Source organism: Lepisma saccharinum, chromosome 24, assembly GCF_977018435.1.
Source record: "Lepisma saccharinum chromosome 24, izLepSacc3.1, whole genome shotgun sequence".
Classification (NCBI taxonomy): Eukaryota; Metazoa; Arthropoda; class Insecta; order Zygentoma; family Lepismatidae; genus Lepisma; species Lepisma saccharinum.
This window is the reverse complement of record NC_139252.1, coordinates 44702433-44730211: the sequence shown is the minus strand read 5'-3', so window position 1 is coordinate 44730211 and position 27779 is coordinate 44702433. Positions and strand designations below refer to the sequence as shown.

Here is a 27779-nt window from a genome sequence, read left to right as displayed (position 1 = left end):
CTGGACTGGACCTACAGTTTATAGTGGGATGCAAACCACTGTGCTATGTGCATCCACAAGGTATCGACCCTGGGGCACCTTGATTACAAGACAACAATGTTACCACTACGCCATCAGGGAGGCACTTTCCATAACATGAAAGTATTTTTAGTTCATCCAGAAGATATCCATACTTACCCATGAACAGGTAACTAAGGCCAGCAATGATGATTATTACAAGTGCTGCAATCTTGGCAAACATGAATATGTCCTGCAACCTTGTTGTGATTTTAACATTGAAGCAATTCATGAAAGTAACAAAACCTAAAACAAGAATGAAGATTGCAATTGAAAATATGTCATATCATATGTTGCACATAACAAACTTACTGCCTAATTTTTCCATGCATTTAATGGTTACTTGTCACTGTGAGTAATATCAGTGATGCAGTGTACAATGTTCCTGAATCTGGATATCCTGTGATGTATGCACAATTTACAATTAATAATTCAGCACCCAAAATTGTACGAAAAAGTCACAATTATATAAAATCACAAATCAAACAAGCAAAAATGTTTGAGAAATGGTAAAAGTACATTCAATGAATATATGTCAGATAATTGTCTAGAGAGTTAATTTTTAAATGAACTGTTGCAGAATGACACAGCATTCAAACACATGATAATGGTGCAAACCTTGGGTGCACTAAGCCTAGAATCTATAAAGATGCTTTTTGGAATGTGCCGTATGTGGGAAAGTGACAATCTGAACACAAACTCTGTACACTTTGGAACTTATCTCTACGTACCAAAACTAAAAAAGTAATACTCACAAATAGCTGCAGCAGCTATCATCCTCTTTGCAGCATCCGGAGGGTCGCACGTGGGGAAGAATGGCTGAATCACATAGTTAGCAAATGTTAGTCCCATGATGGCATTAGTTGTAGGCCTGGAAAATGAATCTATTAAGTCCATGGGTCACTTGCAGTCAAAAATCAAGCATCACACACACTAATGTCATCTAATACATGCACAAAGTTACCGATTGAAAATAAAATAAACATTTTTTGGGGCTCTCTCTCTTGAAATGAATGATACCAATATCCAGATGTGGTTGAGTGACAGGTTCAACTCCCCCCATCCCTTCCCCTCATGACACCCATACCTGGAAACTGCAATGTTACAGGCTAATAATGTTCTGTTGTTTTGATCTTATGAGTGCAGAGTACCCCTACATAGCCTCACCTTTTATCACAGCAATTGACATTTTAGCCATGTCTAGGGACGAGCAGTCCTACATAGAATACTGCTGCAAAGTCTAACGGGTAAAATCAAAACTTACACAAAAATAAGATTGGCATCCCACAAATAGAGAAAAGCGGGAAGACCGCCAAAGGCCTCGTGTATGTAAGCGTAGTCTCCTCCAGACTTCAGGATGGACGTCCCCAGCTCGGCGTAACAGAGGGCTCCTATCATAGAGAGGAAGCCACACAGCACCCACACTGCAATGGTCAGCCCCACGGAACCAGCTTCCTTTATGACTCCCTTCGGAGATATGAAAATACCTGGAATACAACAGAGCACTTTGGTATCCTCACATATGAATATGAATCAAACTCAATTGTTCAGTACATGTCTCTGCATATTATGGATGAACCACAGTTCTTACTGTATAATAGTAAAAAACTTTCATGGCATGCATATGACCAACTTTTCTTAGAATTGTCCTAGTTAAAGCCATAGAAAATTGGTAGTACCTATGCTGCATATCCACAGGTATACTTACACAATTAAGCCTTGTTTTCATGTTACAAAAAGGCAGTTCTATTTACATAAAAATCACTATACACGTAACTTTTCGATCGTGTATCAGGGTCTTCTTAAGCCTAAGAAACAAATTCAAAAGAAAAATATCACATTGGAAGATTATGTATACACACAGCTATGCTATGCTATGCTTCAGTCAGATAACATATTACATAATATGTTACTGATACAGTATCCTAATAGAAGAAACATCTGCAATACGAAATCTGCACAATTGTCCTTCCCTCAAATCTTGCATATGCTATTTTATGCTTTCGCATACATAATATCTCCAAGTCTTGGTTCTTCCCTTAAATCTTGCATATCCTATTTTATGCTTTTGCATACATAATATCCTTACCATTGATTGGTTTTTCAAATTTACATAAATACTAAAATTTTGTTTTGGAAGCTTGGAGGTAGGCAACAAACAGCCTACAGTTACAAGGGCCACTATTTATATTTTGAGCCTTGGCAACACTGATTGAAGTTAGGTGCGATTTGACGTTTGCACGGAATCGTCTGGCATTATTGACCGTAACGTACTTCAAATGTTTTGTCAATAGCTTCATTTGTGTTGTTTATGTTGCCTTGGAGATTGCGCAACAACAATAAAATGGAATTAACTCGTGAACATTTTCGTGCGATGATTTTTTACGATTTTCGACGTGGATTATCAAGACAAGAGTGCATCGATCAACTTACTTTTACATTTGGCGATGAAGCCCCATCCTTTGCCACCGTGAAACGCTGCTATAACGAATTTAATCGTGGCCGCCATTCGCTCACCAACGAGATTCGCGAAGGTCGTCCAAAATCAGTTGTTGTTCAAGAAAACATTGATGCTGTGCAAAACCTAATACTGCAAGATCGTCATGTGACATACTGTGAGATTGAGGCAACCATAGGCATTAGTTCCACCAGCATATATAAAATATTACATGATCATTTAGCTGTGAGAAAGGTATGTTCTCGTTGGATCCCACACAATTTGACAAAAACTCAAAAAGATGCTCGCGTCAATTGGTGCAAACATTTAGCTGTGAGAAACGTATGTTCTCGTTGGATCCCACACAATTTGACAAAAACTCAAAAAGATGCTCGCATCAATTGGTACAAACAAATGCTCAATAAATACAATCGTGGTGCTTCAAAAGACGTATATAAGATTGTAACAGGTGACGAATCATGGATATATGCACATGAGCCGGAACGTAAACAGAAGTCGACTGTATGGGTGTTTCAAGATGAACCCAATCCAACAAAAGTTGTTCGTGCTCGAAGCACATCGAAACAAATGGTCGCCTGTTTTTTCGGGAAAACTGATCATGTGGCAAATGTACCTTTAGAGGAACGTAGAACGGTCAACTCGGAATGGTACACAACAATTTGTTTGCCAGAGGTCTTCGGTCAAATACGGAAAACAAACAAACGCTGTCGGATCATTCTTCATCAAGACAATGCCAGCTGTCACACATCTCGTCTAACAACCGACTTTATGAACAGTCAAAAAATCGAATTGATGGGTCATCCGCCGTACAGTCCTGATTTGGCACCCAATAACTTCTTCTTGTTCCCGAATGTCAAGAATAAATTGCGTGGACAACGATTTTCGTCTGCGGAAGATGCCGTTGATGCGTTCAAAAACCATATTATGGAGGTGTCTCAAGAAGATTGGAAAAACTGCTTTGACAAATGGTTCGAACGAAGCAAAAGTGTATTGACCATAAAGGAGAATACTTCGAAAAACAATAAAGCAGTTTTCAATGCCAAATTCCTGTTTTTTCATTGTTAGGCTCAAAATATAAATAGTGACCCTCGTAGTGTGTTAAGAAATTAATAATAAAGCTACTGCTACACATTTCAACATGCTGTGATGGCATATAAGAGAGCATGTAGAGCTGTGTATATTCACAATCTTGCCCATTTTCCAGAGGTGATGTGATCAGCAACATTCTCCGGATGCCTTTACTCTTCCCCAGGGAGTTAGTTTGAATTTGGAGTATTATTCCGTCAACTCGCCACTACAGCATTTAAAGGCACCATAATCCATTTCAAAATATACATATTTTAGGGCCTCGCTGGACCTTTGGCCAATTTTCGAAAATTCCTAACTTTTGAAAAACTGCTTTAATATTCCAAATTCTAAAAAATTGCATCTGTTTAGAATTCCTTGAACATTCACATGAATTTTTGTATGGCTTGCCACTGCTGTTGTCTAGATATCTGTGATGTGCTTATGTAGCCATGACACTATTGCACATACAACAGGAAATGCAAACCCGACCAAGATTCACGTGAATGAAGGAATTTTATGCATTTGTAATTTGTCAGAATTTGGAATATCATACAGGTTTTTTGAAAGGAGAGAAATTTTCAAAAAAGTTTGGCTCACGTTGGCCAAAGGACCTGACTTACTATCTTGGTTTTTCTGCACATATCCATTTCTATCACACTATTTCAACTGTTCCAAACGATCATCATCAGATGATTTGATATGGAAGACTTTGAAGTTGGGCTCAAACTCAACTAACAAAACAGTTTGACAGGAAATAAAACAATTGAAGAACCAAGCACACTTCTCACAAGTGTTATTCGGTGAGCTCCAATCATGCACTGGATATCAAGACAAAAGCCCATCAAACAGCAGCTGCAATTACCAAGTCAGGAGAACTTTACTTCACACGTATAACTAAGGGAAAATCTCTAAATTAATTGTGGATGTCATTAAGAGTAAAGTGATATAGAAGCAGAGGTGCCCATCCCCCCCAAGGCCAATGGCGCAATCTCCCCAAAATCATGTCATGCATCCCCCCCAAATTATATTATTCACGCACTCAAACCATATAGTAATCCCCACAAAGTAAAGCTCAGGGCGATAATATATTACTGTTCCTCTTTCAAATAACTCACCCCCTCCCCCTGTTTTCTTGGGGTAAATATAATTATTTTAGTAACCCATAACAATAATTACGTGGATTTTATCTCATTGCAAATTTAACTCGTTAAAGTAAACTTTTTCTGTGACGTGAAGTTAGAAATGCGGATTCGATGCATTTTTGTTCCAAATGATGCACCTGCTATAAATTAAGCAGTAGCTATACCAACACTAAGCATCAAGCGATGTTATTAATGAATATCGAGAATATCGCTTACGTCTTGTAATGCACCTATAGTATAAAACTTCACATTCACCAGCAAAGCGCCAAAGAAAGACTCAATCTTGCAACACATTATTGCGAGCGAAGCGAGTAAAACTATTTTTATATCAATCTCTTTCCAGGATTTCAAGAATATTACTTTAATGGGGTGTCAATACTTTCTTAGGATCCTGAGATAATTAATTAGTCTTTTCCAGCTTCTCTTCTGGCACGTTCGGGGTCAAAACATCGCTAAATACAGTCTTCGAAATTTAATGTTTGAACTCTCTCTCCACTACAAAAATTCCTTGAAAACGTAAGATTTAACACTATATCAAAAGCTTCCTACTTACCTCTTTAAATTTAGTACTCAATCCTAACCACCATAATTTCCAAGCCAATTTTAGACTTACTGTTGATATAGAAGAGTGGATATTGTCTCCTCCAAAAAATTAATTCTCAGTCTCCACACAAGAATTTCCCAACAGTCTAAGGCAATAGTAATACCCAAGAATTGGATACCCCCTTCAATTTAATGCTCAATCCCCCTCCAACTAAGATACCCGCCATAATCTAAGACAGTGGGTTGGATACTGCCCCCCCCCCAACGTTTAATTCAGAATCCCCCCCGGAACCCAGGTGTAAAATAGGGCCTAATATTTTGGAGGTGGATATTTCTCCCACCCCCCTCCCTTCGATAAGTAAATGTTTAATTTTATATTATTTGAAGGTAAAAAAACTCCCCCCCCCCAAATTTCAATGGCGCAGATAATCCCCCCTGTGGGCACCCCTGTATAGAAGATATTTAGCAGATAGTTCAATTCCTCACCTGATCCAAAAATAATTCCGAGGATGATTGCTACTCCTTCCAGTAGACCCAGTTCCTTCTTCAGCTGGATTCTCTCTGGTGCCTCCTCCGAACCACACGGCGTCATCAACTGAGTCTCTGTCGGGGACCCCACTTCTCTTTCACCGGTCTTGCCCATTTTCCTAAGAAAGTGATTAAATTACAAATACAGGGTGTCTGGTCGCTATGGCACCTAGGTTTTCAATTTCAGTTCTAAAAAAATATTTTCCTTAATATTTTGAGTTCCTTTATGAAAATTTTATTACTTTTCTATTATAATAAATAACAAATACAGTATGTGTTTTTTAATGCTTGTGTGTTTTCTGTATCATGAAATCAGAAAAATAAAAATGCCATTATAAATTTGTGCAATGTTGCTATGTGAATTTAAAAATCTACAGTGATATGGTAGAGTTGGCTATATATTAGAATGTATTGCATAGTTATTCATGCTGTTAGCAGTGATCCTTGTTTGGGAAAGTCACACCAGCTCCAGAATCAGTTACCTTTAATCCAATCTTGTACTAATTAATAAATTAAATTTCAAAGTGTAGCTTTATCTTAGTTGGATTCCTGGTTTTCCTAGTCCGTAATTGAATGGAAGAAAAAAAGAAAAAAACACCACCAACCTGGTGCCTGTATTATTTTCAGTTTTGTCTAAACCTGATCTGTGTTATTTCTGTATATATAAATGATATATTATTTTCAGTTTGTCTGGTAAATATTCATTAGGTATTGTAACACTTGTACTGTAAGTTACAAAAAAAAAACATTGGTTTAATTTATGTTTATGAACATTTTAAAACAAATACAAAATATGTCTACTAAAAATTTAACATACAAAAAAATATAATGCAATTATGTGCAACAAGATGCACCTCAACATGACATATTACTGTACAACCTGCATTTAAAGCCACTTCAGTGTTGTAGAATACTGAGAGATCGATTTACCTGCCATCCAAGTTTCCAGGTTCAATTTTCAGTATGGGCACTGACATTTCACCTAAATACCATTGAAGTGTCTCAGAGACAGAAAAGTAACAATCTGAGGAAAATACATTTCCATTTTCAGTATGAGCAAAATCAGGTTCATTGATCATTTTTTTACGAAAGAAAAATTACTTTTTACATTTGTCCTCTAATAGGAATAAGATGATATATTTCTCATGGAGACTTACAAGTACAAGGTGCATAACAAAAAGTATTAGGAATCCATGTTTAAAACAGTTCGTGTCATTTTTTTTTAAAGTATCTTATTACTTCATCCTCCCCTACTTTAAATTCTTCTATTAAAAGTAAAAGTTAATTCATTACAGGAACAAGTTCCAATAATTCTCCAGCACAAAACTAGACTAATTCCATATCAGTTATTTAACATTTCATGATGAATGTGAGCCATCAGCAAAGATACAGATATGCCTTAGCCAGGGTTTGAATCAGGGACCTTTACATTCACACTGCATTACACAGAGACTGGTTAAATTCACTGTCAATGGATAAAAGATAAACATAAAAAGAACCTGTTATATTTATTTCAATGAGTACGAACCATATCAATATTGAATTGGAATTTAATGTAACAAAAAATAATTGTCATATATATAAAAAAGATTACCTTATACAAATGCGTCACTTGCAATAAAATTGAAAACAGCTTCTCATCAGCCAACACACGATAAATATGGGACCTGAAACATTACAAGCATAATTAGTAAATTTCAAGAAATTGCATCCATCTACTAAAATACTATGACACACAAAACTGAACTTTACCACTGTAACGACGGACGGGTCTTTTAGGCCCGGTTTCAATTTTTATACCTGTCTAATTTTTTAATGCCGCAAATGAATGTGTTCTCCTTCCGTGACTTTTCATCAATTTCGAAGGCCTTTGAAATCATTTATTGTAATCTTTGGTTATTTTTTAACTTTGGTCAGAAAATGTATTACTCGCGTTGCAGACGGACGGGTCCTTTAGGCCCGATTTTAATTTTTAAATATATAGGCCTATTTCTTCTACTGCACAAATATCCCTCTTCGCCTCTGTGACTTTTCAAGGATAGTCACAACCTTGAAAAGCATATTCCTGGACCCCGTGGCTTAGTGATTAGCACATCACACTGCTATGTCAATGGTCCCGGGTTCGAATCCCCCTCCGCAAGGTTCTTTGTAAATGTCCATTCATCAATTTCATAATTTCATCACTGATCCCCATCTTCGCAAATTAGCCAAGAGGCACAAACGGCGAAGTAAAATAAAACAAATCAATTAATTGAAATCGTATACAGTACCCTTTGCCTGTTCAGTTTACCCAGGAAAAACAAATAACCTAAGTTGCAGACGGATACTGCAGAAAAGGATTTTTTTGTTTGTTGACAATAGTCTGCATAACTATTGTTGGTTATTTCAGTTTGTTGGTTTCAAAGCACAGGTTCTGCAATTTTCCGGAACTTTCTGAACGAATTTGTTCATTCTCACGAGTTCTTGTGTATAATTGAAGAAATACAATGGCTCGCGTACCAAATACATGAAAGCTTAGGTCTCGTGTCTCGTCTCCAGGTAAGCTCGAACCTACAAGAGATGTATTCGAGACTTGGACTGTTTACTTCCGAGAAGGGTACATTCCAGATTGCATCATGACTGTATTCGAACAACTGGTCAATTTTAGAGGGCGATGCCCTTTTAGACAGTGCATGCCGTCGAAATCTGGTAAATACGGAATCAAGCTGTGGCTGATTTGTGATTCTCAAACAGCTTCTGTTTTGAAGGCTCAAATCTACAAAGGAAAGGAAGCTGGAGTTAATAGGAAGAAAAATCAAGTAGAGAGAGTAGTGGAGGACTTAGTGAAGGAAATCGAAGGTAGTGGAAGAAACATCACGTCCCATAATTTCTTCACCAATGTATCTCTTCCAAGGGATCTACTTGCCAAAAAACTTACTCTGGTCGGCACGATGCGAAAGAACAAAGGAGAGCTGCCGACAGAGTTTACTGCCACAAAACAGCGAGTGTGTTGCTCCACTTTGTTTGGATTTCAAGATGATCTCATGATAGCATCATATTGCCCCAAGAAGAACAAAGTGGTGATTCTACTTTCTAGGTTCCATGAACAGCCTGCAAAACATTATGGTGGGCGATAGCGTACTGGTTCATGGCAAGTTGTGCGAGTGTTTTGTCAATTTATGCAGTGTTGCAACCTTGTTCACTGGAAAATACTACTTTCGTGCCCGGATTTGAAATTATGCTAATACCTCACAGACCATTGACGTTAGCCCCAAAAAACATTTTCCGTTAGGTTAGGTTAAGTTAGGTTAGACAAGCATAGTTTTTAAAAAATAATTTAAAAAACTAGACACGTCATGTTCTAGTGAAAACACAGCGAGTTTGAAACACTGACTATGTGGTTACGTCATCTAACACACGGAACATTGTGCTCTCGTGAAGAAAGCAAATGGCGGCAGCAGAAACAGCATGTCGGACAGAGATTTTCGCAGAAAACAATATGTATTCACATTAAAATGGATCAAAACTACATTCATAAACTTCCACAATGTTACAGAAAATTATTTCCGTAAGTACTTTCTCCTGTAAATTTGAAGAAATCCGTCACCCCTATACTATAATGTTACCAAAATTTGGTATGATTTTACAATACCGGATACTTTCCCAATTTCTTTCATATTTCACATACTCACTAATTTAGACCTCTTAATCACGAATCTGCACTTAAAATTTGGCACTCAGGAGTGGAACTTGCAAGATAACGTGTAGAAGGTTGTAATTTTACAATACAAAAAAAAGGGCATAATTTCGCTAATAATTTGAATACTCACTAATTATGGAGTCCTTATGACGTATCTGCAGTTAAGATTTGGTGGTCACATGTAAAATTGTAAATTAACATGTAGAAGTTGTAAAATAACGTTGTGAATTACCATGGTGATTGTTGATACATAAACAACGAAGAAGCCATGTTTTCTGATATGAACAAGTGGCGTTTGAAATTCATTACATTGTGTTCAGATGGTTGCTAAAGTGTTGTGCAATAAGTGAGACCCGTTATTCGTTATGTTACGTTCAGTACACAAAAAGGTTGATAAAGTATTGTGCGATAAGTGAGACCTTCAGTTCGTCAGTTGTTCATGTGAGGAAGATGGTGTCTTTTGAAGGAAGGAAGTAATGTACGTTTCCGTACGTTTTGCCTTGGAAAAAGCCACTTTTTAGTCAGTTTCGGTTGGGTAAATATTAATAATATGGGTGCATTCGTTCATATTTTGCATACTCACTAATTTAGGACACTTGATCACAATTCTGTGTTAAAATTTGTCGCTCAAGTGCTATGAAACTGACACTTTTTGATGGTGCCTGGTCGCAATTAGAATTAAACCCCTCGGACGATGCACGGGTAGCCCCACGAACCATACACGCGTAGCCCCACAAACCATGCACGGATAGTCCCACAAACCATTCATGGATAGCCCCACAAACCATGCATGGCAAGGTTAGGTTAGGTTAGATTAGGCAAACATATTCAAATTTTGGGGTCGTAGTAATATCAGGAATATATATTTCGTTCTTTAAGTATTTGAAATACAAAATCTTGCGATAAATAATGAGCAATTGTACACTGTCGGTTGCGATAACTTACCCCTTATTTTGCAAGTTCTACACGTGAGCGCCAAATTTTAACTGCAGATTCGTGATTAGGATCACTAAATTATTGAGTATGTAAAATATTAACGAAATTGGGGAAGTATCCAGTATTGTAAAATCGCTCCTAAAATTTAACATCAAAGACCTTTTAGAACATGGAAACTTGTTTTTATGAGCTGTTCATCAAACAATTACATTTTTCAAGTTTCAACTGTGTAATTCTTTCTTGAAAGTGTAGCCTAATAAAAAGACTCATATCCTGCAATTGAAAGTTGGGTTATCCAGTGTTACGTACCCGCACATTAAACCATATGGCCAATGATTGAAATAAGGAATCATAGATGGCAGCACGTGGAAGAAATATTAGGATCGCAGATTATAGTAACATTGCACACGCGAATTGAATGAAAGTGTTTGGGAGAACCGAAATTAATTGTGCTTACATAATTTTATGAACTGAGATAAACAATGGGGATGGATAAAGAAATGATCGACACGTGCGGCATATGTTGTTGTATGTAAAGATTAATGAAGTTAAAAAGTGATTATAATTTTATATCTCTATCATCTTAGTAGGAACGAGCTTTTCTACTAGACATTTTTTGGTTGTTTTCCCCGGCGTGGCACCAACTCAGTGGCGGTCCCCAAGCACTTCCGTTGGGGCTCATCTATTGCTGACCCGGATCGAGGTCGAACACGGGACAGGCGGTGCCCCTCGATTAACACCTTTTCTCTGCTTGTATAGAATAGAAGAATAAGTATATTGACTAGTAGAAGAAGCCTATTAACCAACTGATAGAAGGAGAAGTCTATTAACTAATTGATAGAAGAAGCCTATTAACCAATTGATAGAAGAAGAAGTCTATTAACTAATTGATAGAAGAAGCCTATTAACCAATAGATGAAGAAGAAGTCAAATACAGAGGGGAAGCTTATTAGTGAACAGAAGAAGAAGCCTATCACGTATCCATTAAGGAAATAGAAGAAGCAGCTTCTAATATATATGCAATATATTCAAAAGGAACATTTGTTGTGAATAACAAACCGGCAGCTTACATACTACCATGTATATATATCTAATGTACCACCAAAAAATTAAGAATATACGGAGCATTGTACCTTCCGTAGTAGGTTAAACAAGTTGTTTCCATTCTCCTTATAAAATAAGTTATCAATCAGTTTTAGTTGCCCTGAGAATCTCATTTTTACCCTGGCCTAAGCCAGACTGGTGTCACCCTCTCCAGGACATGACACCAGTTTCTTCCAACACAAATGAAATATCCCACATACACGGTAACAATAAAAAAAATGGTGGCTTCCTGGAAAATACATATGTGGGACAGAAGAACTGTGTGCACCAATTACAGGGCAACAACTACAAGTAACCCTCTTCTGTGTGTGGTAAAAGAAATAAAAAAATATGATTCATGTAGGGGAAATGTGTGGTATAATTAAATCAGAACTATACAACTGAACCTTGGGTCAAAAAATGTCACAATTCAAAACACATTCTGAGGTCCACCTTTCTGCGGCCTCCCCGATGGCGCAGTGGTAGCGTCGTCGCCTTGTAATCAAGGGGTCCCGGGTTTGATTCCCAGTGGAGGCACATAGTGGTTCGGATCCCAATTTAAACTGTAGGTCCAGTCCCGATTAGCCTTACTGTGCATAAAGTGGACTTAAAACAACAAATCAATCCAATCCAATCCACCTTTCTGCAATCTAAAAACTTTTGACATTACATTAAAAACATGAACTTTCAAGAGAAAATAGATTTCACAAAATGCCCCAAGTTCCTTTTGTTTTACTGTGATTTCATCATGCTACAAATGCAATTTTTACATGGTTCGATTTCGATTCACGTCTGTTAACACATACTACAGAATTTTAGCGATTACTTAAGATTTTGTTCAATATATGATTTCGTGGTTAGGTTAGGCAGGTCAGGTTTCGTTCTCTTAGCATTAAAATAAAGTCCCTAAATGCATTCTACTAAGGTTCCGATTTACTTCTACTTCCCCGGCCGGTTCAAATCTGGGAATTTTTCTAACGTTGGAAGTGGCCCCGGCGTCCACCCAGCGTCGAATGACATGGCTACCTGGGGGGTAAAGGCAGTCAGGGGCGTGATGCCGATCACATCACACCCACTCACGACCGGATCCCTATGCACCTTCATGGTGTAGTGCTAAGCACAGGGGAGTACATTACCTATATTCATTCCCACTAGTCTACGACACTTACTGTTGCGGAAAATACATTGTCCATGGGAAGCGAGCATGCTTGAGTACAGTAATTTTTAAGTTGTTTCTTTCAACATAAATAACTTTTTCTCGAAATCCAAACAGTGCCAATTACTTTAAGGAAGGTTCAAATTTCGTGTGACAAGGACTTCCAAAATTCTAGGATAATTAGTCTTTCTGCTTGGAGAATTTGAAGAAAAACCATAAAACAATCGGAACCCTTATACACAAAACTTCGTACATCAGTCCAAAAGTAACGCTGTAGTTGTGGCGCTCGTAATTTGTCCCTGGATTAAGGAAGTTTTCTGTCCTAAAAAATGTTATGTTCCTACAAACTGAGAGCAATTCATTAAATACTAAGAAAAACTAGCTTAACTTACTAAAGGTTGCATCCAGCAATGTGAAGTTGGTTGTTTGGTAACCGTTCGGGTACTAGTTTACTATCCTTCGGACAGATTTATTCGTTTCTACAGAAGAAACTACTTACCATAATAAGTTCCTGTAGTATTGTCTAACATCGGGAAGGTGTTTTGTGTGAAATTCAGGGAAGTTTTCCGTATCCTGGAAACAGATTTCTTCAAATTTAAAAGTTTAGGTCTCATTTGGGGGCAGGTGACTCCGGCCAATTTCTAACATGCCTTTAACATGGGAGTCTATAGAAAAATCCGGGGAGCCAGAACGGAGTGGAGGTGGGGCCACGTTAGCGGTTGGGGGTGGTAGGTCAATCACCCCAGGGGCGGAGCCCGGAATCGGTGGGAAATTTCGACTCGAAAATTTTAAACGAAAATGATGAAGAATTGCAATTACTGTGATCAAAAAAACGACAATACACCTTAAGGAATGTTCCGCGAAGCTGATACGTAAGTACGAATGTCAAAAATTGACGAAATGAGGAATTTATAGGTGTCCGAAGGATAGTAAATTTTTACCGTGTTTTGTAGATTTGGAGTGGGTATGCAGTGTTTCAACCTTCTTAACCAAAAAATACCTACTTTCGTGTTCATTATGTCATCACAAACCATTGACGGATAGCCCCAAAAAACCATTCACGATAGCTCGAACAAACCATTGACGGATAGCCCTAAAAATCATTCATGATAGCCCCACGAACCATTGACGGATAGTCCCATGAACCATTGACAGATAGCCCTACGAACCATTGATGCATAGCCCCACGGGCCACTTCCAGCAAGGTTAGGTTAGGTAAGCATAGTTAAAAAGATAAAAATTCTCGTAAAAAAAATGGACGTTTGGAGAAACTGGCGAGACCGCGCGACTTTCGACGCTCGCGCCATCTGCAGGTACATAATGGAAACAACGGCATAATGTTGTCGCTTTACAGAAAATGCAAGTTCCTTACATAAAAAGCTATTATTTCTTGTTCTGCAGCATTCTATGGTGAAGTTTTGGTAACACTTGACTATACCGGAGATGGATTTCTTCAAATTTACAGGAGAAAGTACTTATGCAAATCATTTTCTGTAGCGTTGTTGAAGTTCGGGAATGTAGTTTTGATCCATTTTAATGCGAATGCATGTGGTTTTCTACAAAAATCTATTTTCGATGCGCTATTGCTGCCGCTGCCATTTGCTTTCTGCTCGAGAGCTTTCTGCTCTCGTATTGTCCGTATATGCTAAATTGAATGAAAGGAGTGCTAATGGAACCTAACCTAACAGGCCTAACCTAACCTAGGAGGCATACCTCCTCCCCGTGATGGTTCGTGGGGCTATCGTGAATTTTTGGACTAACGTCAAAGGTTTTTGGGGCTACCCGTGGCAATGTAAAAAATTGCGAAATAAATTAATGATAGATGTCTCCGGTATAGTAAAGTAGTACCGAAGTTTTCAGTTTCCGAGAAAGAAAATACCTCTAAGAACTTCGACAATGCTACAGAAACTGAGTTCAGTAAGTAGTTTCGGTAAATATGCGATATCGCTCAGGCGGATTTCTTCATATTTACAGGAGAAAGTACTTACTGAAATGAGTTTCTTTAGCATTCTGGATGTTCTTGTAGGTATTTTTTTTCACGGGAAACTAAAAACTTCGTATTTGAATGCTGCCGAACAAGAATTAATCACTTCTTACGTAAGAAACTTGCATAAAAGAAAGGTAAACTGTTCCCCTGTGCATAGCACCACGCCATGAAGGCGTATAGGGGATGTGGGGGTAACGCCCCACACTTTCTTGATCCGGTCGTGAGTGGGGGTGATGTGATCAGCATCACACCCCTGACCGCCTTTACCCCCCAGGTACCCATTTTATTCGATGCTGGGTGGGCGCCAGGGCAGCTTCCACCGTTAGAAAAGTTCCCGGATTTGAACCGGCCTATGATCGAACCCGGGACCTTGAGCATGGTAGTCAGACGCGTTACCGACTCAGCCACCGCGGCCACAAGAAACTTGCATTGCTTGCCATATTATGCCGTTGTTTCCATTGTGTGCGTGCAGATGGCGAGAGCGTCGAAAGTCACACGGTCTCGTCAGTGTTTCCAAACGTGCATTCTTTTAAGAGGATTTTTTTTTTTAACTATGCTTACCTAACCTAACCTTGCCAGAAATGGTTTTGGGGTTATCCTGAATGGTTTTTTGGGGCTATCCGTTAGTGGTTTGTGATGACATAATGAACACGAAAGTAGGTATTTTTCGGTTAAGAAGGTTGAAACACTGCATACCCACTCCAAAACGACAAAACACAAGCACGGCGCGATGACCCATGAGTGCATGCCATATTGTGTTACCCAAGCGGAACAAGGAAGACAAATAATCACTCGTAATGTGAAAAGTTGACACAATTTTATGGAAAAAGGCATAACTTCACCTTAAAGAATGTTCCGCAATGCAGAAAAGGTAAGTACCAGTGGTAAAATTAAGGAAATAAATGAGTTAAAGGTGTCCGGGCGTTATCGCATATTTACCGTAGTTAATTTGAAGTGTCTCCGATATAACGATCTGTTACCGGTTCTTTTCTTACCCACACATCAAAAATCAAGATACCTTTCGATGCTTACTAATTCAAATGGAATTGGTCGATTGCCCTTACACTTTGCTTTACAATTGTACATGCCCTCGAAACTTACAACGGACGCTTCAAAATGTTTTTTATCCCATCGTGAGGAAAAAAGAACAAGGCTACTTACGCTATTACTGTAAAGTTCTTACCGACGGTACAATAAATTCAATATTATGCGGCATGAGCGTGCAGGCAGATCCACAAGCAATCTTCCAACCATCTGTTTACTGATCTGACATACATGTCTTATACAAATGTAATAATTACTCTCTTCAGTATTTAATTAATCCGCAAACATATGTTTCACTTCCAGGGCTGTTACCTATCTCAATCATATCGGTGCAAGATATACGTATACCTGATACAGGATGGCACCCAGCAACACCTGAGATACGCAGCACATGTTCATCCTGTAAAGGTAGTCTCCATTCACCTACCGAATGTATGTTAAAATTGCGTACCAAATATAACGTCATGAAAACTTGAGTAAAATGTAACTAGTAGTTGTAAAATCACGTAATTATGAAGTACATAAGACTTCGTCATCTAAACGCTTGAAACAATAGCAGTATCAGTAATTTTTTCATTGTAAAAAATATTTAACAAGACGAAATAGTTTGAGTATTTAAATTCTCATAGTTGTACGAACGGTGAAAATTGTGACGAAGAGTAGTCTGCGCGGGCGTCGTACACAACCCATATAAAAATGCAGACGCCAATCAAATGACTTCATTTCACACTCACGTTACATCAGAAATCTGAGAGAACAATAAGCGTCAGAATCACTGGCATACGAATTTACGATAAATTTTTAATTACAAACCGTGGTATCCCCGGCCGGTTCAAATCCGGGAATTTTTCTAACGTCGGAAGCGGCTCCGGAGCCCACCCAGCGTTGAATGACATGGGTACCTGGGGGGTAAAGGCGGGTGATGCTGATCACCACCCCCACTCACGACACCGGATCAAGAAAGTGTGGGGCGTTACCCCACACCCCTATACGCCTTCATGGCGTGGTGCTAAGCACAGGGGAGCACTTTACCTTTTTTTAAAAAATTATTATTGGATTTTGAAGAATTCCCAAATTTATATAATACAATGCCTACAGTCCCCATTGTATACGTACACGCTACACGCAGTACACACCGCACAAGGTCCCTCCCACACGTTTTCTATACATGCAAGATATTGTTCTCTTTAACAGCGAAAATTGTATTATTCTGATAAAACATTTCAGATCCAAGTTACACGTCAACAGACTCAGCACAGACATTGACATAAAAACGACGAATGAGTGTGTATTTTACGAAATCGCCTCAATAAAGTAGAATCCAATTAAGACCAGCGATAACTATTATTTTGGTCTTTTTTTTTTCTGTTAATGTCATATAGTAAATAAATGCTACTACATCAAATCTCCGCGAATACTAAATATGCAGATACGCGATTTTGCACTTGCTGCTGATAAGTATAACTTCTTTCCTTTATCTATATATAGGGACGGCGCTACAGGGAGGCTAATTTGTAGTATGGTAGACGCATTTTGGACGACGTGTTCTACAATCAAGGGGAGGGGGGTATATGCAGATATGCTTGGATAGCAGTGGCTACCTTTTGATACTACGTAATGAGCCAATCCTCCCTGCCCTGGTTATCTAGCAGCAATACTGCTGCCTTGAAATTAAAGGGTCCCGGGTTCGATCCCGGTGGAGGCACATATCATTAAGTAGCTCGGATTCCACTATAACTATAAGCTGTAGGTATCATCCCAATTAGTTTCTGTGTATATAGTGGATCTTAATACAAATCCAATCAAGTAAACATTTTTGCATACGATGCAGAAATCAACACGCTTGGGCAAATTTCATTCTTCGCAGGCAGGCCTACAAGCTAATTTATTATTATTTGTGATGCTAGAAAATAATTACTGCAGTACCGTCAAAGTGGCCAAATTTGATTCCGTGCAGAAGAATCATTCTTTGAAGCACATCTCATAAAACTTGATCCAATTCTGATCAATATTCAGAACATAATATATTCGGGAATAAAATTATAATCTTCAGCAGTAACGTCTCTAACCAAAATGCCCAGTGCAAGAGTTGCAACTACATATAGCCCTATTCAATGATTTTATGTCAATATATTTGTCTTGTAATGGAGGTGGTTTGTAGTGAAAATATTTTTGTTCCTTGAGAGAGGCACGTTTCAAGTGGACGATATTTCTCACATACTCTCCATTTTTAGCCCTAAGTTCTGAATTCCAGTCATTGAACAAGAAAAGTAAGATATTTCATCATGGAAGAGAAAATGGTATCATTAATACACTTTCTATACAAGGGTGTTTTCGCTTATTTGATGCCTACTTTATTAAATTAGTGGCACTTTTCCGAAGCATGAAAAGCTACAATCTTTATACACTCCCTACTCTTGTGATTTGGACAGTTTAGAGTCATGGCACACTATGAGGCAGAATGGAAGCCAGAATAAAGACCTTCAGCAGCTGCTTGCAATGATTGAAACATTCAAAATTTCCATTTACAAACTTGATAAGCTTTGTGTTATTGAAATGTTCATATCCCCATCAACGGTTGCTTGCGACAAACTTTCGAAATCTAATTGATGATGAGAGGTTGAGTGCTCTATCTGTTCTGAAGAGCTTGCAAAGTCTTTGGATTTAAAAAAGGGTGTGGCTGCTCATAAAAACAGACGTATCTTATCCTAGTTTCTTGCTGTGGCTCATTTTCTCATTTTAGCAAGAAGTTAGTCACACTGTTTACATAGAAATAGTGTTACGTATAGTATTTATATGAATATCCAGTGAGTTGATAATGTAATGAGTGTAGTTTCTATGGTGTATTTTGTACTCTTCACATGAATAGTAAGACACTGATATTATTCCACTCAATAATGGCTTAGGAAAAGAAACAATATAATTATTGCATTTTATTTGACATAAAAGATTTGTGCCTAAAAGTACTTTTGTATATGATGGAACAAAATGCAACATCTCATTGATTTATCTTGAGTTCTGATTGTAAAATATGCAAGCAGTATAAGTACATTTTAGTCAGTATTAGTTAGCAAAGTCCAAAGTTGCCTTAGCTCCGATGAAGACTGCTTGCGGCACAGCAAATACAAGCGTTGCGAACAAGTAGATATTATTATAATTGTAGTTCGTTTTAGAAACATAATGGATGGAGGGGGACATGACCATGTGAACCATGCCTGACTGCATCATAATCACCAATGTGAGCTGAACGTAGAATAAGCACTGAGATTATGTTTTTATCATGTCTGATCACAAATATTATACAATTTACAATGTATACAGTAAATATTAATTATTATCATTACATTCAGGAACCAATCCATCTTAGTCCAGTCACATGAATAGAATTAAATTTGGAATATAGAACTCATTATGGTTACACAGAAAAACTTCAGTTCACTATTATTATTATGTATATCCTACTTTAACCCACAATCGGTTGCAATCGAGTGGCATGCCCACTTTCAATTTTAAATAAGTGCCACATTAATTGCATTTAAAATAATTTCCTGTGGTGCTCTCTAGACGACTTTTAGTGTCTCAAGAGTGACCTAGTCACATTCTAATGACATAAATGGCAGTATGAAGGAGACCATTGTTGTGGAAGGAGTGCTGCAAAAGAGTGCAGAGCTGACCCACGAACAATTCAGTTTTTGTATCTATGTTTTTGTCGTCTTAACAGAAAATACAAAAAATGTCAGAGTGATTTTTATTATATTAAATTTGTGTAGCACAAATGGAACTTCATCAGAGTTCTTCAGGAAGAAAACGTAATATTTTTTAGCGCTGAGAGCTGTTTGCTTCGATGACGTATTACACTGTTTGTAAACAATTTTGAAACCAAAATGTAATAAAGAAAAAGAAGGAGAGAAATAATCAACAGATCTCTGGAAGTACAAAAAATATTTAAAAAAATTTAATGCAGTATAATATGCCTGAAAAGCAAGGATGAGCACAGTGCTCACCAAGGGTGCTGACTTTCCAAAATTTCTGTGGGTGCATATCAATGGCGGTTAGATCTGTAATTATCAAGTATTGTATACTTTAAACAACCGCTCAGACATACAAGAAGTAACAGGTATAGTTAAAATCACAAACAAGAGAAGAAAAAATCAACTATTGAGGTAGTCGGTCACAATCGGTTTCTTTGTGTTTTGGTTTATTCTTTATTAGTGCTCAATATCGGCAAGTAGTTATTTTAAAACAAATGTTGACGAATGGAGTGGGTGTATTGTAGTGTGTCACTTGTAAGGAAACATCAAAGCAAGCCGAAAAGACTGGATTCTATTCACAATACAATATACTTCCATTCTTATTTTGGGACTGCCTTTGACTTGGCCAGAGACAGGCAAGGAAGGGGGGAATGTGTTGCTTGGTTGCCTTTGCACAAACACATTTGAAACAATTATGTTTTAGAGGTTAGAAATTTTAACTTCCATCTCAATGTTTTAATTGATTATTATTTTTTGATAATGGCAAGTGAGAAATATTTATTTTATTTTGTTTTTATCAAACTAAAAATCTTGTGGGTGCGGTGCACCCACAAGATTATTTATGTGGGTGCTCGAGCCCCGGAGCACCCACGTAGTCGGCGCGCATGGTGCTCACCCACGACCGATGACATGACTCGATGATTGCAACCTGGGTTAAACTGTTGGTCCAGTCCTGATTAGCCTATATGTGAATGAAGCGGACTTAACAATACGGCAGATGCTTGTAAGAGAAAAATAAAATACTTTAAAATACGGCATTTGTTACAACCATATTTTTCATATTCTGTTGCCCACAGAAGCATCCTTACTGCATCAATCTTTGTGCCCAAAAGCACAGTACGTGCGACAGTTGAGATTTGAAAGTGTTGCCACACCATTTCCCTCTTCTTGTCTGTTGGCAGCCAGCCTTCTTCTGGGTCTGTAGTGTATGTGTAGTGATTGGTGCATTCTGGAGCAAGGAACTGGCACCACTGGTAGAGTTAAGATAGCCGACAGTATAATGGTCTCTGTAAAGTTATTGTTCGTAGACGTATTTAAGTACAATAAAACATGTTATTTAATATAACGTGTCTTAATAATAACAAGAACAAGACATGGTCACTGCATCACCCAGCATCATGTGAACGAAAGACGGTTAAAAATGAGAGACTGGACTGAATCTTTTGCAAGCTTCAATCAACTGAATTAATGTTTTAAATCCGCTTTATTGTACAGATAAGCTAATCAGGACTGGACTCCAGTTTCAACTGGGATCCAAGTCACTGTAATGTGTCTCCACCGGGTATCAAACCCAGGACTCCTTGATTGCAAGGCGACAACATTACCACTATGCCATCAGGGAGGTTTGCGAGCTTCGAAAATGTGCTTAAGGGAATAAGAGAAGAACATCCACCTTCGCTACCCTCTCCCTGTCCTGGAGGGAGAGTGGCAAGATGCTTGGCAATGCCCCTTTGTCGGTGTGTTCTACACCTCTAAATTTATGACTGTGGTTTTTCCTCCAATTGGGTAAACAAGATATTTACAAAAGTCGATGGATTGAATAATAAACAATTCACACACAAAAATGTATGCTTGTTCACAGTTAGATAACCAATAAAAAATAGACTAAAATGATTTTATTTAACCAGTTCCAATATTTTCATTTTTTCTTTTTACAAAAAAAAATGTGCATATTAGAAAATTTATTTGAAAAATACATTTATTTTCACACAAACTTTGCACTTCACTACAAATATGCAATGCACCATGTCATGAAGGCACATAGAGTGTGGAAGTAAGTGTTCCAAGTTCTACACATCCTCAATCTCTACCATAGAGGAGGGGATGTAATCAGAAACATGCTATGCCTACCTTTATCCTTTGATGAGAGGCTAGATGAGCCCCAGAACTGCTTACGCAGGAACATTGATCAAAACGTTTCATTTAAGATCATGTACTTCGGGAATCAAACCTGGATCTCCCAAAGGGGTAACCGTCACCTTGTGGCACTCAACTAGGGCAAATTATTAAGGAAAGGGAAAAGATCTGGGTTCTCTTATTAATTTATTTTGCACTATGGATATCAACAACACGTTAGAAATATGTTAAATGCTACAGTATCACCATGGATTTACAAATTTTTATCATACAATGAAGTAATGAATCATAATCATACAATCAATTGGTGAATTCCACTGTTCATTTATTGAGATTAGCAAGAAAATTGATTTGTTGCTGTTATACCCACTTTTCGATTCACATGCATGTTCATAATTCCATTTTAAAATGTATATTGTTAATCCAAAGTGTCAAACTTCATGTACGTACCATATCTTCACACATGATTTATAAGAGTACTTGTAGGAAAACGGGCACAGTTTATGAAAGTACCTGATGGTGATGTCTGTAACAGGTTTCTGGCAGCAAATAAAACTTTTTCCTAGCCAATTAATTTGAACAACTTTAGTTTATCTTCCATTGCTGTTAAATGCCTTCTAGATAATCCAATTCTTGCCTATGCTTAAAACTTCACCAGGCCATCTCATCCTGAAAGGCATTACACTCTCAAAATGTTACACTGCATTTGTCTTAACCTCCATCTGATACCTACAAAATTCCCTTCCCTGTGTTCCACCCATCAATCATCAGGAATCTGATTAGCGGTTGCACCTGCGTTGACACTCGTCACCATGTCCTCCTGCCCTTTCTTCAACCTCTCACGAATGAGCTCTGCTATAGCTTTCTGCGTCCGCCTCTCCAAGCGCTCCAGCTTCTTGGCCACATCTCTCTTCAAGTCCCAGTCAGGTTTTCGAGGGGCCAGATTGGCAAGGTCCTGTTGAAGAAAGAAGAATGACTTATCTGCTACATTGCTGAATGAAGCTCAAAAACTGGACAGAAGTTATTTTTAGGTAAGTAAAGTAAAATTAATAACAATAAAACTATATGTAAACATTCCCCAACTCTGAAACTTTACTTTAATCAATACAAGAAAATTACAAAAAATTGTAAGTGGTGTGGTTTTTATAGGAATGGGTGCAGAACATTTGCATAAGAGGTAGCAAATGTACTACTGGAAAGATACTGTATTCAGGACCGAATGTACAAAAATTAAAAGGTAAATGTATTGATATGTGGAGTAATTAAAAATTTTAATCACTACTAGTGTTTTTGTTCTGCTATGGCACTACTTGTACAGTACTTTCCTAGAATTATTAATAATTCCTGCTAAAAAGATTCTACTTATTAAACGTAACAACAAAAATATAATAAACATTTTTTTAGCCCACTGTTATAATTAAAATGGCATATACTGTCCAACCTTATAAAATGTGCTACTTTATGTGAACAGGAGGGTGCAATTTGCAAAAATTTAAGGTAAAATACAAAATATATATGTTTCTACCCTGGTGTTTCGAGGTACAGAAGTTAATTGACTGAAATTAAAATTTTGGGTGCGTCAGCACTAAGGCTATTTTGCACCCGTCACATTATACGGGGTCCAGCCCCTTATCGTTACAAATAGCAACTCTATCGTTGCAGAACTAAAATCATAAAATATTAAAATGTTCTGACTTTCGTTAAAAGCTGAGGCTGTACAGGGGCACTCAGCACGCATAAGGACAAAACAACAGGACAACACAAACAAAATTATACTGGCCATGGGGCCAGTCGCCAGAGCCTCGTTAGTCTTCAGTCCAGGGTGTACTAACGTGGAAGTGAGGTTGACATTTGGGTGTACTACGTGGAAGATCACCCCTTACACCCCTGTACAGAAGTTAAAATGTACATAAAACATATTTCAAGCATTTACTAGAAAGATGCACAAAGAATGGTCTATGTACAGTAACAAACTTAAAAGGGCCTTTGCTCTTCTATTTGCTTCCCTACCAGTTTTACAAAACTTTATTAAGCTAATATACAACTTTATATGTACTTTAGTGGGTACCATACATGTATGGGTGTTTTGTGTACATCTTGGTACCATTAGTTTGAAGAGTGTTCTGGGTCACTGTAATGAAACGTCATTAAAAAATAGGAGCCATTTTCAAAATAAACCGTATTATTAAACATATTTAGAGCCATTGGGCCTCTGAACATGCCACAAAAGAAAATATGACAAATAACTAGTATATTATGAACTTTCCAACTACCTTCCAAGATTGTGGTGCCCCCACGAAACTATTGGCAGCCTATTAAATTAATATCATACGGCTTGCAAAATGAGCCATGGTAATACCGTTGGTAGGGCATCTTACTGACACACAGGATACCATGAAGCATGGTGCTAATCACATCACTTCCAGTATGACCAATGTTGAGAATGTATGGAACCCTACCTTCACACCCTGTATGTGTCTCCATAGCACTTTTTTCTTAAACAGTTTAGAATCAAACTATTTAAGAACAAACAAAGAATCACATACAGGGGGGAAAGGAAAACTGGAAGACATCTGACATTCCTGTAAAGTACACCAAAATCTAATAAATACACATTGAATCCTGTAGTGAATTTCACCCATGATCATTAGAACGGAGATGCCATAGTTCTTGGGTCAGTTTTGTAATACATCAATCATCAATCATAGGCAGAATGCTCACTAAGCTTTCTAGTTGCCATTCCATATAAAAAAAAAACAAATGTGAAAGGTCTACTCACCAACTCCTCCACGACCACCTTTGCCTGAGCAGATCCAAGCTGCTCCTCCACCTCCGCTTCAACATCTCCAGGCTTTGCATCTGGCAGTTTGTTCTCTTTCAGGGCCTCGTCCTGCGGATTGTAGCTGCGGAATTTTGGGCTGCAATAAGACAAGACTTCAATTACTAAATTTGTAAATTGTAAAATGCAGTGTCAAAAATCTGTCCCAATCACAGATAGAAAAACAATAATTAATACCATTTTCAATTGTATTACTTTCCAATATTACTCATTAATAATAATGTTGCAAATATAAATTCTTATTTAAACTGTTTTGATAATGAAAATTCCATTAAAGAGACAATCAAGTTTGACTGATCAAAGTCCTTCAAACATATGTGGATAATTTATACGTTTGTTAACTTCTACTATAGTGCAAAAGCTTCAGAATTTTCAAGTATTCCTTCTGATTATGAAGTGTTTTAGAATACTGGATGGTTGAAGCTTGGAGAAACTAATTAACAGTTAAAAACCTCATTAAGCATTAATTACAAAAGAAATTCTGATTAGAAAAGTAGCTTACGCAAGCATCTGCTCTTGGTTTCCAGCCATCATTGATACAGAATACTGGCGCATTTTAGTGCAAGGCTCAAAGAAAGTTAGTTTTGTGTTTGAGGCACATGCATTATGGGATGTGGTGTTCAAAGCATTTAGGGATGCAACAACTTTAACATCTCACATCATGTGATATAGTAGCAGCCGCAGCCTGAATCCAAAATGTTAGCAAATAAATGGCTGCCAGCAAACAAATATGCACATAGGAGTATACAAAAGGGGAAAAAAATACAGAAAAATTGCAATGAGTAAAAATCTCAACCTCTAAATTATGTGCTGATAGACATGAATGAAATGATTTTATTCTACTCGCTTTTCTCTCACTTTTGGCGAATTGGGAAGATTGGGGTCAATGGTAATATAAAACTGATGCACGGCCAATCACAAATACACATGGACAGCACACAAGTTCCACAGAGTATTATATTGACTGTGAGCCCAGACACCAGACAACTCCGTTGGTCTGCAGTTAGCAGGGTGTATGTATTACATGGAAGTGAGATTCAATTTTGGGTGTGCACCCATAAACATAAAGCGAAAATTGGAAAAAATCTGTGTGAACTATGAGTAGTTTAGAATTATACAATATGAGTTTGGACCATTAACAGGCCTTGTGCCTTCCTCTGCCCCCTACTTAACTTTCTTTGTTGGCATATGTATACACTGAGTGACTACCAATGTGGTGGCAGCTACTATGTGCCATTGGATACTGTTAGTATTGATCATACATACATATACGAACCCGGTACCTTGTTGGTAGCAGTTTCATATCGGCACAACGTATTTCTTCATTTTTACAGAAGAAACTACTTACAGAAATGAGTTTCTGTAGCATTTTCAAAGTTCGTTCAGGTATTTTCTTCCATCTTGGAATCAATTTCACTGGGAATTAATGTATTTTTCAAGAGAAATATCTCTCCGACGCACAATTGCTGTTTCTTTTATTTCCTTCCTCTACGTTAACCGGATATTGAGTTTGATGACGTAACCCCCATCAGTGTTTCCAACCACGCCGTTCTTTCGCAAGAGGACGAAAAAACGACATTTGCATTCCTGATATTACTACAACCCCAAAATTTAACTATGTTTGTCTAACCTAACCTTACCGTGAATGGTTTTTGGGGTTATGCGTGAATGGTTTGTGGGGCATTTTTCGGTTAAGAAGGTTGGAAACACTGCATACCCACTGATGATCCACAACGCTGGTCAAGCTGTGCCCGCCATATTGTGTGTTACACAAGCAAAAAAAAGGAAGAACAATAATTACGGTAAAAATTTACTATCCTTCGGACAAATAATTTTTTCGTTTTGTCAATTTTTGCCATTCGTACTTACGTATCTGCTTCGCAGAACATTCCTGAAGGTGTATCAACGTTGTTCTGATGAAATTTGAACTATGTTTCCTAACCTAACAGAACTAACCGGTACTAGTTTACTATCCTTCGGACACATTTATTTATTTTTACAGAAGAAACTACTTACCGTAATAAGTTCCTGTAGCATTGTCGAACATCGGGAAAGTGTTTTGTGTGATGTGGGAATGTTTCATAGCTCAAATTCATGTTGTTCGTTGAAAATTAATTCTCCGACGGAGAATAGCTAGCCCCACGAACCATTGGCACGTGGATAGGTTAGTTCTGTTAGGTTAGGAAACATAGTTAAAATTTGGTGTCGTGTTAGTATCAGGGTAACACTTTACTATACTGGAGACGGATTTCTTCGATAGTAAACTAGTACCATAATTACTCGTAATGTAAAAAATTGAAATTATTTTCGTGGAAAAAGCATAATTCCACCTTGAAGAATCTTTCGCAATGCAGAATACGTAAATACGAATGTTAAAAATGACGAAATAAACGAGTGAGAGGTGTTGTACCCATACGAAACTGGTACCCTGCACATAATAAGACAAATTTATGATTCTTACCGAGGAAGGACATCCCTAGTTTCAGACTGACTGCTTTCCTCCTCTTTGGATTCAGTGCGTTCACTTTGTTTTTGTTTCAATGCTTTCAAACGCTCTTTACGTCGTAATGCTTCTTGTTCCAAATTACCAACAGTGTCTTGATCTCCTGCCATACTTTTCACCGAATCTGAATCAGCAAAATTTCGAACTTTCTTGTATTGTGTCCAATACTCTTTCGTACAATTACATGTTGCTTATTGAAGTTTACGATTCCTTGTTTGACGTGACTAATATCCTGAACGAAACAACTACAGATACAAAAAGAGATGCCATTGATAGACAACACAGTATCACAAATTGACCTACATCACACAGGAATCGGCAAAGTCAAGCTACTCAGTTCGTTTCTGGTTTCTCCGTTAATCTATTCGTGCCTGCTTGATGAAGATTGAGAAAGATTACAGTTTTTGGATGTAACAGCTGAAAATATCCTGTTGGAGGAGTACATCAACAACTCAGTTTCTTATGGGGCAGAAACATTTTAAAATCCACATATTCTGATGTTAAAAATTTGCCATTCTTCGACATTTCCAGGATCGGAAATGATCGAAACTTCCAGATACTACATAAGTCTCAAATTTTACACAGTATTCCCCAACAAGAAGGTTGTGTTTGCATTCATGATGGAATAAAAACTGCCATTTCCAAGAAGTTTCATTCACTTTGTTTCTCTGGTGTGCGGCTTGGGACAATTATTGAAATCCTTACATTAATGTTACAATGGGATGCATAAGTTTAGCAAGCAAATTATCCGTCATCGTGTTCATGAGTTTTATTTACCTAGAGCTTCAAGAAATGAAACAAAATTCTAAACAAGCTACTGACAACTTCTGCACCAGCATATATAAAAATGTATTTCTCAAAAACACAT

General features: G+C 37.7%; 2 protein-coding genes across 6 annotated transcripts in view; both read right to left on the bottom strand.

Annotated features, from left to right (window-relative positions):
* The window catches only part of gb (solute carrier family 7 member genderblind), a 41578-nt gene extending 25375 nt beyond the window's left edge, over positions 1 to 16203 (bottom strand). The window contains exons 1-6 of one of the 5 annotated variants that reach the window (XR_014440638.1): positions 16030 to 16203; positions 7391 to 7463; positions 5755 to 5915; positions 1322 to 1544; positions 813 to 928; positions 178 to 303 (exon numbers count right to left, since the gene is read on the bottom strand). Coding sequence is in view for 4 of the 5 variants with exons in the window: in XM_083110282.1 (XP_082966408.1) it covers positions 178 to 303; positions 813 to 928; positions 1322 to 1544; positions 5755 to 5911 (622 nt within the window). In the remaining variant the exon portion in view is untranslated. The other 4 variants (XM_083110282.1, XM_083110284.1, XM_083110285.1 and 1 more) reach the window with 4 other exon arrangements.
* Positions 16204 to 21736: 5533 nt separating this feature from the next.
* LOC145977988 (coiled-coil domain-containing protein 12) lies at positions 21737 to 27592 on the bottom strand. The gene is made up of 3 exons (XM_083110342.1): positions 26870 to 27592; positions 24349 to 24487; positions 21737 to 22524 (listed from the first exon to the last, which is right to left on the bottom strand). The coding sequence occupies exons 1-3, from the start codon at positions 27019 to 27021 to the stop codon at positions 22330 to 22332; spliced, it is 486 nt and encodes a 161-aa protein (XP_082966468.1). The 5' UTR covers positions 27022 to 27592; the 3' UTR covers positions 21737 to 22329.
* Positions 27593 to 27779: the final 187 nt, after the last annotated feature.

Coding starts and splice junctions, on each gene's coding strand:
- LOC145977988 (XM_083110342.1), bottom strand. CDS start 27,021: ATGGCAGGAGATCAAGACACTGTTGGTAATTTGGAACAAGAAGCATTA. Junction 24,488..26,869: donor ACTAGGGATGTCCTTCCTCG/GTAAGAATCATA, acceptor GTCTTATTGCAG/CCCAAAATTCCGCAGCTACA. Junction 22,525..24,348: donor AGGTGGTCGTGGAGGAGTTG/GTGAGTAGACCT, acceptor TTTCTTCAACAG/GACCTTGCCAATCTGGCCCC.